Source organism: Talpa europaea (assembly GCF_964194135.1).
Source record: "Talpa europaea genome assembly, chromosome: 10".
NCBI classification, from domain to species: Eukaryota; Metazoa; Chordata; class Mammalia; order Eulipotyphla; family Talpidae; genus Talpa; species Talpa europaea.
The window spans coordinates 45,549,356-45,561,721 of record NC_140077.1 but is presented as its reverse complement, the minus strand read 5'-3'; the positions used below and the strand labels follow the sequence as shown (position 1 = coordinate 45,561,721).

The 12,366-nt window shown below is 36.8% G+C and overlaps 1 protein-coding gene across 1 annotated transcript in view; it reads left to right on the top strand.

Annotated features, from left to right (window-relative positions):
- Nucleotides 1–1,100: 1,100 nt before the first annotated feature.
- Nucleotides 1,101–12,366, top strand: part of MYPN (myopalladin) — a gene marked incomplete at both ends in the record, with an annotated part of 64,775 nt that continues 53,509 nt past the window's right edge. The window contains one exon of the mRNA XM_084244678.1: nucleotides 1,101–2,002. Within this exon, the coding sequence (XP_084100804.1) occupies nucleotides 1,101–2,002 (902 nt within the window). The remainder of the gene's footprint in view (nucleotides 2,003–12,366) is intronic.

Sequence of the window (12,366 nt, the reverse complement as noted above, 5' to 3'; positions counted from 1 at the left end):
GAATCTTAAAAGCCATAAAAGATTTAGATTACTTTTCTCTCCATCTTCCCAACACATGGCCCAGCATGTAGTAACCAAGATGATAAATAGTCTTCATCTCTGTAACCATTTCTTATTGGTTGGTGGTAACTGAAGAAGCGAAGTGTTAAAGTCAATGGGAAGGGTACTGTAATCAATTAATTGCTTTTTTTAAGAAGAGAGAGGCGTAACAGCTTGTGAGTTGTAAGCTTATCATCCTTCCAGTTCATGTGTGAATGAAAAATATAAACATGTTAATAAAATAAAATCATTTTGCATTACAAAATCTAATTCAGGGGACTTTGAACTAAAGTTATTTGTACTGTTTTAAGACTCCAAAAAAATTCCTTTTTTGAATTGGTGATCTGTTCATATAATTAAAATTCAAAAGTCAGGAAAGTTTATACAATTAGAAGTATCCTATCTTTCACCTCTCCTTACTACCATAGTCTCTCTTAATCATATTTATTTAAGAGAGTTTTACATGAGTCTCTAACTCTTAATTTTGGTGAGAAATTAGTTGTACCATATTTGAAGAAACTAAGTCATCAGTCTTTAGAGCATATTGAGCCTATAAACAGCATTTAGACACTAGTCTCCAGTCAAATAACAAAAGCATTGTTTATTTTTATGAGCTAGATCAAGCTTATGTTTTCAGTAACTAGAGGAGACACTGTTGTCAATGTCTTTTAATTTCTATTATTTTGTTATATTCAAAGTAAATGGAGATGAAATATCTGTATGAAAGCCCTTTAAAACTAAAATTTCTGTACAGATATTATCAAAATTATGTTTAGAAATTATACAGTCAGTATAGTCACTTAATAACTTTTGCAAATTAAACTTGCAAATTTAAAGAATTTAACCCATGTTTTTATTTTCAATTTCAGGGAAATCTCAGTCCTCTTTATTTTACAATTTGAGAATAATCTTTAAGTCTTCAAAGAGCGTAAAAGTATCCACACTCAGCAATATTTTATTTCAAGTTTTAAGTGCTTAAGAATCCATCATGTTCTAATAACATAGAATTGTTGTTCACTAAAAATGATCCAAACTGTTTGTCATTGTTATTTTGTGACAGCATGCAAGACGACAGCCTCGAGGCATCTACTTCCATATCTCAGCTTCTAAGGGAGAGCTATTTAGCTGAAACTAGACATCGGGGAAATAATGAGAGGAGTCGTGCAGAGCCTTCCTCAAACCCTTTTCATTTTGGCAGTCCTTCTGGAGCTGCTGAAGGAGGAGGAGGCCAAGATGACCTTCCAGATCTTTCAGCCTTTCTGAGTCAAGAAGAATTGGATGAAAGTGTTAATCTGGCAAGATTGGCCATCAATCATGACCCTTTGGAGAAAACAGATGAAGCGCAAGCTAGAAAGCGTCTTTCTTCCGATCAAATGAAACACTCACCTAAACCAAGTTTTGACCCAAACTTTCACCACGATAATTCTCAAAGTCTTGCTAGTTCTAAAGAGAGTCCCCAGGAGGCAAAAAGACCACAGTATAGTTCTGAAACCCAGTCCAAAAAAGTATTCTTAAATAAAGCCGCTGATTTCATTGAGGAACTGTCATCCCTTTTCAAAGCACATAGCTCCAAACGGATTAGACCTCGTGCCTGCAAAAACCACAAGAGTAAATCGGAATCTCAAAACAAAGTTATGCAGGATAACAGCTCCAGTTTCTCCAATCTATCAGAAAGAAGAGAAAGATCTTCTGTTCCCATCCCTATCCCAGCAGATACCAGGGATAATGAAGTGAATCATGCTCTTGAGCAGCAGGAAGCTAAGAGGCGTGAAGCTGAGCAGGCTGCCAGTGAGGCAGCTGGTGGAGACACCACCCCAGGGTCTTCACCTTCATCGTTGTATTATGAAGAACCTCTGGGGCAACCTCCCCGGTTCACTCAAAAGTTACGGAGCAGAGAAGTTCCAGAAGGAACCAGAGTACAGTTGGATTGCATAGTGGTAGGAATTCCACCACCTCAAGTAAGGTAAAAATGTCCCATTAGTAATGTTTGGTAATTGTTTTCCATCTACCATAATCCTAAATATATCTTTTAAGTATGTTGTTTCAATAATTGCATACTCCTTTTGAGAAAACAGAGTCTAAAGCAGCACAGTTCAACACAACAGTGAACTACCTGTAGTTAGAATCCTGTGTTACATTGTTTCCCTAGCCACCTAATTACTACTAGAATATGACTTATTACTATTTAAATTTTTTTCTGGATCTATAAATGAGGCATCATCTTTTTCTTATGGAATATTCTTTTTAAAAAAAAAATTTAGGGCCTCCCCGGTGGCGCAGAGGTTGAGCGCTGGGTTGCGAAGCTGCCCGCGGCCTCTGCGGCGCCGGTTCGATCCCCGGCTGCTCCCCAGCCACCGGAGGAGGGTCCCACATGGCGCGCAGACCTCTCCTGCCGCCCGCTGCTCCCCTCAGCAGTGTGCTTCGGTCCTTCTGCCTGCTCTGCTCCCCACTCTGGCTCTGGTGAATTCTCCCACCCTCCCGTGCTTCTGACTGTACCCAGTGCATGTATAAACAAAAAACAAACAAACAAACAAACAAATAAATAAAAGCATGCCTCTATAAAAAAAAATTCTAAAAAAAATAAAATAAATAAAAAAAAGATTTATTATTATTTATGCATGCAAGAGTTGAGTGTAGGCCAGAAGTGGGTGGGGGGCAGTGAGAGGATTCGCCAGAGACAGAGCGGGTAGCAAAACAGGCAGACTGACTGAAATACACTGCTGAGGGGAGCAGTGGGCGAGACAGGAGAGTTCTGCCGTACCATGTGGCTTTGCTCATGGTGGCCAGGCATCAAACTTGTGCTGCAGTGGCTGCAGATAGCTTCATAGTGCTGAGACTTAACCCCTTGTGCCACCAGGGAGACCCTGAAATATTCTATTTTTTTTTTTTTTTGGTTAAGATTTATTTATTTATGCATACAAGAGCTGTGGTAAAGGCCAGAGGTGTGGGGGGTGAGAGGATTCACCAGAGACAGAGTGGGGAACAGAACAGGCAGACTGACCAAAGTCCACTGCTGAGGGGAGCAGCGGGTGAGTCAGGAGAGGTCTGCTGTGCCATGTGGGTTTCTTGCTGGCCGGTGGGAAATCGAACTCATGCTGCATTGCCTGAGGACAGCCTCATAGTTTGTGTCTTAACCCTTGCGCCACTAGGAAGGCCTCCCTGGAATATTCTTTTTATAGGACAGTAAAAGTACTAGTTTCAATAATAATATTTTGACTTTTATATATGTGTGTGTGTATAAAATTTGCAAATTTAAAAGTAAGAGAGAGAGAGAGAGATTCAAGGAATTCTAGTCCAAAGCCATGCTCATTTGTTGAGTTTTGCTTTTCAAAGGCAATATAAAGTAATATTAAACATTATTTCTACAATGATGTATGCATTTTATTACCTGGTTATCCAAGTGACCTCTTAAAGAGTTGTTTTACTTTGTATCTTAATCACCAAGCACAGCTTCTGGCACAGAGTAGTCACTCAGAAATGTTGAGCATACTAAAAAACATATAAAGAAACAAGAAACACAACTTAAACTTAAACCAACAGTGAGAAAGTTGACCTAAGATATGGCAAAGGGTTGAAACTGAACAACACAGGTGGTGTCTACCCTTCTGCCTGATGACACTCCCTGGTACTCTGGTCTGTCACAGTGGGGAGATAGCATCACTCAGGCAGCCTAATCAGTCTAAGCTGGCTGGTAAGCACTCAAGTTATAGTACACATGTAATCTACTTAGGTTAGTCATGTTCAACCTACTAGTTTCTGCATAGACTGGACTACCTACCTCCAAATTAGGCCAGATCATTTAGTACACATTCTTTCCATGATAATTTCAAATACAAAAGAACAGTTAGTGCTTCAGTAAGAAAATTCAGCCATGAAGAACTGTAAGATATTCATCTTCAAAAAAAAAAAAAAAGTAAACTTGTGATCACCTCAACACTACTTAGTCAATTAATTACAAATTTGCAAATTTAAAAGTGAAAAAGATGTGCATTACTTCCATGAAGCAATATTAATTTTACCTGGGAAGAATTTTTTATATGACTTCTTCATGCCTATATTCCCAACAATTAATTTGGTGCTAAGAAATATTTTATTCACTAAAACTTTTCTGATGAATCAGTACTTAATTTCATGACTGTGATTATATTAAGAAAAAAATTGGAATTTTCCTGCTAGGCTATTAGCTGTCATTATTTTCCTTAGCACAGAATTTGCATAATTATATATGTTTTTTAACTTTAAAAAAGTGATACCCATAATCTTTCAGGTATCCAGCTTCAAACTTGTAAATTTTTCAGTCATTTTTCCTATCATCAAATCAGTCACCAAGTTCAGCTTGATTTCTTTTCTTCTAAATATTATTGCTCACTCACATCTTTTCTCTCCTTTCCACTGTCCCAACCCAGTCTGACCAGACCATCTGATGGTCTTTTACTATGTACTCAGCACTGTGATCAATGCAATGACGGAAACAATATAATATGTGCCTCTGTATAAACCATAAGAACTGTCAGGATTCAGAGAAGGAATGAAACTCTAGAAAGGTCAAAGAAGGCTTCAGAGATGAAGGCAGTTTAGTTGAAGACTGAGAAGGATTTAAGTACACATTTACTCATTATCATTTATTCATTCATTCAACAAATACCTATTTTGTTGCTAAAATAACTCACTGAAAATACAAAATGATTATATTCTGCTAGAAGCCAGGAATCTTTTTTTTTTTTAAAGATTTATTTATTTATTTATACAAGCACTGGGTACAGTCAGAAGCGCAGGAGGGTGAGAGAATTCACCAGAGCCAGAGTGGGGAGCAGAACAGGCAGACTGATGAAATACACTGCTGAGGGGAGCAGCGGGAGTGGCAGGAGAGGTCTGTTGTGCCATGTGGGACCCTTGCTGGCGGCCAGGGATCAAACCGCTGCTGCAGAGGCTGTGGGCAGCTTTGCTGCCCAGTGCTCAACCACTGCACACCAGGGGAGACCCTAGAAGACAGGGATCTTATTTTGAAACCAAGTCTAAAACTATTCTGAGACTGTAGGTCATAATCTAATAGAGCAATCCTACAGGCATGTAATTGAAACATTGCAATATTATATAGCGAGTTCTAACAAAAGTTTGTATGGGATGAAATGACAACACAAAGGAAGATGTGGCTCTTTTTGGCTAGAGTGCAGGAAAAAGGAAGTTTTGACATAGGAGAATCAACTTTAGTTTGAGGAACCCGAAGGTGGATGAAAAAAAAAGAACAAAATCCCAGAAACAAGTGTTCTCAAGCAACTGCAAGTGCTTGGATATGTGAACATGGAGTAACAGATATGAACAGATGAGAAAAGAGAAAAATTAAAGAAGCAGGCAGAGGAATGGGTCCTTTTAGGCCAGGTCAACCCAATATATATATTTTTTATAATAAATTTTATTTTTATATTCCCCATACAATTTCAACCCCCCCATTTTGACCCCAATCCCTCCCCTCCCTCCACCCACCCCCCCAAAAGTGTCTCTGGTTCATAGATTTTTGTTGATTTTGATTTTCACTTTCTTATAGTTATTCATTTTCCTGGTCCCTTATTTAAGTTTTCTAGATTCCTGCTATGAGTGAGACCATCCGGTATTTTTCTTTTTCTTTCTGGCTTATTTCGCTGAGCATGATCCCTTCCAGCGCCATCCATGTTGCTGCAAATTGCATGTGCTTATCTTTTTTGAATTCTGAGTAATATTCCATGGTATACCCATCCTTCCTGTTACCAAGTCAGTCACCAGAGACTGGAACAGTAATAATATTTTTATATGCCAGGGAAGATCCTGATTTAACTGGAGAGGAGAGAAGGAGCCAGATAATTTTGAAGAGCTTTGAAAGCAAAGCAGAAAAATTCAAACTTCATTTCAAAAGCAAGTGGAAACCATTTAAGGTTGTATATAGGAAAATACCAAGATTAAATGGAACAATTAAGTAAAATTAGACTGGAAGAAAAATTAGACCAAAAAGAATGGAGCCTTGAGACCATTTAGGAAACCATGGAAGTTATCCCAGGCATCAGATGATCTGGTCAGAGAGGTGGGGACAGTGGAAAGGAGAGAAAAGATGTGAATGATGGTCTCACTCATAGCAGGAATTTGGAAAACCTAAATAAGAGACCAGGAAAAAGACTAATCAATGCAAAGTAAAAATCAAAATCAACAAGCAACCACACTGGGGGGGCAGAGGGGAGGAAGGGGCGGGGAAAGGAAGGACTAGAGTCAAAAATAAGGGGGGTGAGCAATTGTATGGGGATTATAACTAAAATGAAAATGCACACATTGTGCAAAGATGAAAAAAGATGTAAGAATTATATAAAATAAAATACTTAAATTTAAAAAAAGATGTGAATGAACAATAATATTTAGAAGAAAGGAAATTAAGCTGAACTTGATGACTGATTTGGTGATAGGAAAGATGACTGAAAAATTTACAAGTCTGAAGCTGGATACCTGAAGGATTATAGGTATCACTTTTTTTAAGTAAAAAAAAACCAACATATGTAACAGAGAAAAGTATTGCTGGGTACCTGAGAGAACAATGGGGTAACAATGGGGTAAAAAGGACTGAGAAGATGAAAGAAGTTACTGATTTATGGAGGAGGTTGATGATATGAATCTGATGGGATGGGGAAACCATATCCCATAGACATTCAGAAATTTGAGACTAAAGATAAAATGAAGGTAATGGAATTGGAGACATGCCAGTGAATGACCTGGACACTGGGAAAAGTCTGACACAATATCTCTGTAGTGACAAAGAGCCACTTGGAGCGGACTCCCAGTAATGCTAGACTGGGGTAGTGTTTTCTATCCTTCCTTTAACATAACTTGTCTTCCCATTTTTCTCCCCACGGTAAATCTGTACCATGTTACTGCAATACATACTTTACACACTTTTTTTTTTTTTTTTTAAGATTAAAGAGGCTTGGGATAGAAAGAACCTGCCACCCCACCTACTTACTTATCACTGGAACACCTAAGGTGCTTCCATTGAACACAAAAGCACAAATTTTGATCCAGAGGTTTCCTTTTTAGAATACATTAAAATATTAATGAAACATTTGGGTTTTCTATACAGGAAGCTCACAGTAAAAAGTATCCTTTTTGCTATTTCACTAGAAAAAGTAATAGAATATCTGACAACTGAGGTCTGACCCTGTACTTAAGTGCTCCTATGTGTAATCAGTATTTCATCCATGTTCTTATAATCCTAATTTCACAAATTAAAAAATTATTTTTGCACATATTGCTGATTCTCAAATGAATTAAGTAGAAACTGTTGTTTACGTAGAGGTGGGATTCTAAATCACTGAAGTTAGCATTTTTGAAAACTTGTTAATATTGGGCATAGCTTCCTTGGAGGAGTTGTCCTAGAAAATGAAATATATTCATATGTTAAGCCCAGATGAAAGAGTCTGCAGGAATTCACAACAAATGGTCGTGATCCATTTATGTGTCCTGCCTCCAAATTCTTTTCTCAGGAATGTACAGCTGGGTCACACCAAGTATGTTTGCTTGTATAGAACCTTCTGAAGCAGCACAAATTTACCCTTTATAGATGATGATGCCTGCTTTGGCTGTTAACTTTTGCTATTGCAACTTCTGGACATGTGAGTAGAATTCTGAGGAAATAAAAATGAAATAAATTAGCTATAAAGATAAAGGAAACCTCAAATGAGATAGGGGATATCTTAAAAATATTATCATGAAGAGTTATAGATGTTATATTTTTAAATAAACTCTATTTATTTAAATTTATGTAAATTTTTAAACAATTACATTATTTAAGAGTTTTTTCCTTTTACCTTTTAGAAAAATCTACATATCTTTATTCATTATTCATACAACAAATATTAAATGTCTATTATATGCCAATTTATCATTATAGGCACTAGATTAAAGCAGCAAATGGGAAAAATTCTCCGCCTTCCTGGAACTTAGAGTCTAGTAAGGAACACATCTAATAAAAATGATTGTATGATTATGGTGATTGATGATAAATGCTATGAAAGAGAGTACTATAATAGGGACCAAACCTTGAGAGTAGGTTGGCGAAGGTTTCCTTGAAAAATGCTGTTTCAGCTGAGACCTAAAGGATGAGCAGGCAAAGTGGGGTGTGATGAAAAGTATTGCAATCTGAAGGAACAGCAAACTTGAAACCCTGAGGCAGCAAGAAAATTGCTTAGTTTAAGGAGGTGATGTCACCAGAATATGAAGAGTGAGAAGGAAATGGTTTGTGATAAAGTCCAGAAGGGACTCCTAGAATAGGCTATTCAAAGTGGGTCCCTGGACCAGTAATGTCAACCTCATCAGGGACTAACATTGATATGCAGATTCACAGGTGAACCTTGGACCTACTGAATCAGGAACTTTTTTTAAAAAAAGATTTATTTCTTTATGCTCACAAGAGCTGGGATACAGGCCAGAGATGCAGGCAGTGAGAGGATCCACCAGAGACAGAGTGGGGAACAGAACAGGCAGATTGACTGAAATACACTGCTGAGGGGAGCAGCGGGCGAGACCGGAGAGGTCTGACTCGCCATGTGGGTTTCTCCCTAGCTGGTCAGAATCAGACTCATCCTGCAGAGGCTGCAGATTGCTTCATAGTGCTGTGCTTAACCCCTTGCGCCACCAGGGAAGCCCTGAATCAGGAACTTTAAGGATGAACCTGAGACACTGTGGGTTTTTTTTTCCTCCAAATTATGTCTATTGTGGTAAAATAGGTTTAGATTTTTGTATCAGCTCTGGGAGTTATAGGTTCAAACCTCTACAAATGTGTACTTTCACACCCTACCAAACATCCTCTACATATTCTACTAGCCCCCTTTCTTCCTAATAATAAACTTTTTTTTAAAGATTTGTTTCTGCATACAAGAGCTGTAGGCCAGAGGTATGGGGAGGGTAAGAGGATTCATCAGAGACAGCGTGGGGAGCAGAACAGGCAGATTGACTGAAATACACTGCCAAGAGGAGCAATGGGCGAGTCAGGAGAGGTCTGCTGCGCCATGTGGGTATCTCCCTGGCCGGGGATCGAACTCATGCTGCAGTGGCTGTGGATCACTTCATAGTACTGAGACTTAATGCCTTGCACCACCAGGCAGGCCCAACAGTGCATTTCTCAGAGCATATTCATATTATTAAGTGTTGCACTATTGTATGATATTTTATGGGAAGGCTAAAGGATTATATTATTGAAACACACTTGGGTTTTTTCCTCTCTTTTTCTTAATATGAGCGATGTTATTATAAACATTCTAATATATATACTTCCGATGCACAGTTTTTTCCCAGTCTGTCTATAACTGTCTAGGCACAGAATTGCTGAGAGTATGTACAAGTTTAACTTTCTAATAATACTAAATTATTTTCCAAGGATATTATTTCCCATTTACATTCCCATCAAAGCTGTTTAAGAGTTCTGGTTGTTCTACATCATTGCCAATATGGTTACTACCAGGCATTTTAATTTTTGCCAATCTTTGTTCAAAATGGACATAAGGTTTTCTTACTGTAATTTTAATTCTCATTTCTCTAGTTACTAATGAGGGTGAAAATTTTAAAAAAATGTATTTATTGACAATTCAGGATTCATTTTCTATAAAAGGCCTGTTTATATTTTTCACGCATTTTTCAATAGGTTTGTTTGTTCTTTCTTATTGATTTGTAAGACCTTTCAAAATATGATTAGGATGTTAGTCATATAACATGTGTTATGAAAATAATCTTTTCCCAATTTGATTTATCTTTTTATATTATCTATCTCATCTTTTGATAATTAGATATTCTTAACTTTAGGGTCAAATACATTGATTTTTTTTCCTTTATAGTTTTTGTTTCCATAATTGGTAACTAGTTTAAGATATTGTTTTTAACCTCAAAGTCATAAAGATATTTTATATATTATCTTCTAAAAGTTTTATAATTTTATCTTTCACATTTAAGTTTTTAATTCATTTACAATTGTGTTTAGTGAATAATAAGAAACAGAGAACCCATGTCAATTTTTTAAATTGAACAACCAGTTGTTTCAGTTTACTGGAAAATAAGACCAGCTTCATCTTAAATCAAACTTCCATAAATATATGTATATTTATATATACATAATATATATATATATATATTATGGTTATAGCTTGTATTCATGAGAATTTATCTACAGGGTTTTGGTGTTCTTCTCTCCTAATCCTGTAGCTTATATTTCATTTTCTTGTCTTACTGAGCTCACAAAGCACTCTAATACAATATTGAATTGAAGTGGTGACCTTGAGTATAATAGGTGTGTCTGATCTTAAAGGGAATGCTTTCCACTCTCCACCATTATGTAGAATTTTATCATAAGGGTTTTTTGTTTGTTTTTTATTGTTTGTTTGCTTAAGAATTTTAAGTTTTTCAAAAATCATGAATGGATTGAATTTTATCAAGCATTTTTTTCTGCATCCATTTAGACAGTTGTATGATTTTCTTTTTACTCTGTAAAATAAAGAATATTGATTTTATAAAGTTAAGTCAAACTTGAATTCTTGGGATAAGCAAGGTCAACACCTTGAAAGTGACTCCAAATTGAGTAAACAGAATAATTTACTCTGAAAGAAAAGTTAACATAGCAAACAAAACACAGGGAGAAATTATCTTTAAAATAGGTAACAATGGAAAGATTTAGGTAGATTGCCTCGATAACAACAGTAAAACTAGAAAACTCAGCACATTCATTTGTTCATTTTGAAATAAAATCCATTCAGCATTTATAATACATCGGGAACTATTCCAGGACTTGAGATTCAATAGTAACTAAAAAGTTTCCTACCATATTTTTTATTAGATGAGGTGAAAGAAATAAATAATAAACAGTAATTGTCATAAATAAATAAATTGTGAAGTAATTTAGTAATAAGTCCTATGAGAAAAAGAAAAGGTAGGAATCTTAGAAAGAGACAATAAAGTTTCTGGTCAGCACTGCACAAAGTAGTTTAGTCCTTAAAAAATTATTTCAGCAACCATTCTCATTTTCACATTTTTTTACCCTTCCTCTCATTGTGTTTAAAATTGGCGGCATAATTAAGATCAATCTTGATGTATTAATATTAAGCTTTTTTATGCTTTTCTGAAGTTACCAAGAAATTTCTGCCTGAGAGAACTTGATATATTTTCATAAAATTTAAAACATAGACATATCCTCCCCGTGTATATAGTTCCACCCTCCCATAAGTAGAATATAGCAGCATCGGTTTGATCCCCGTACACCGGCAAGGGTCCCACGTGGTGCAACAGGCCTCTCCTGCACCCACTGCTCCCCTCAGCAGTATGTTTCAGTCAATCTGCCTATTCTGTTCCCCGCTCTGGCTCTGGTGAATTCTCTCAACCTCCCGTGCTTCTGACTGTACCCAGTACTTGTATAAATAAATAAATAAATCTTTAAAAAAAAAAAAGGTAGAATATAGCTATTTTTTTAGAAGTTCTTTTTTTTAAGATTTATTTATTTTTATACAAGAGTGTGGGAGGTGAGAGGATTCACCAGAGACAGAGCGGGGAGCAGAACAGGCAGACAGACTGAAATACACTGCTGAGGGGAGCAGCGGGCACGACAGAAGAGGTCTGCTGTGCCATGTAGGTAGCTCCCTGGCCGGCCAGGAGTCAAACCTGTGCTGCAGAAGCTGTGGACAGCTTCACAGCACTGTGCTCAACCTGCTGTGCCACAGAGGAGACCCAGAATATAGCTATTGGACATAAAAATTTAAGTTTGTTAACCTAGTCACAGGCAAACAGGACATATTAACCACAGAATTATGTCATGAAATCCAATAACTTTGAGTGCTGTTAGACAACATCTACTATTATATTATTGTTCAACAGCTACAGTTGCACTTTATATATGAAGAGTCACTCTGACACATGGAGAGAGCTGAAACATCAATAATCACTACAATGCCTTTCATTTGTTTCAGACCTTACACTTAAGAGATGGAACATTTTTAATCAAAACCGGCTGAATGCAATTGAAGAAAAGCTCTTTGCTAGCCCCCAAGACTTCTTGGAAAATGAAACAGCTTTGAAGTGACAATATTCCTGATTTGAATTCAGTCACTTAACATTGATGCAACAAACATTTTTCTGAGCAGTTGTAATGCCATACATTGAGCTAGGTGCCAGATAAACAAGTGGTAAACAAACAAACTTGATAATCTCTGCCCTACTGTATTTATTATCCAGTAAGGGGGAGATATTAAACAAGGGAAACTACAAATGCATATATAATTATAAATGATGCATAGGTTCTGTGAAGGAAACATGGTATTTAACAGCGAGACTAAT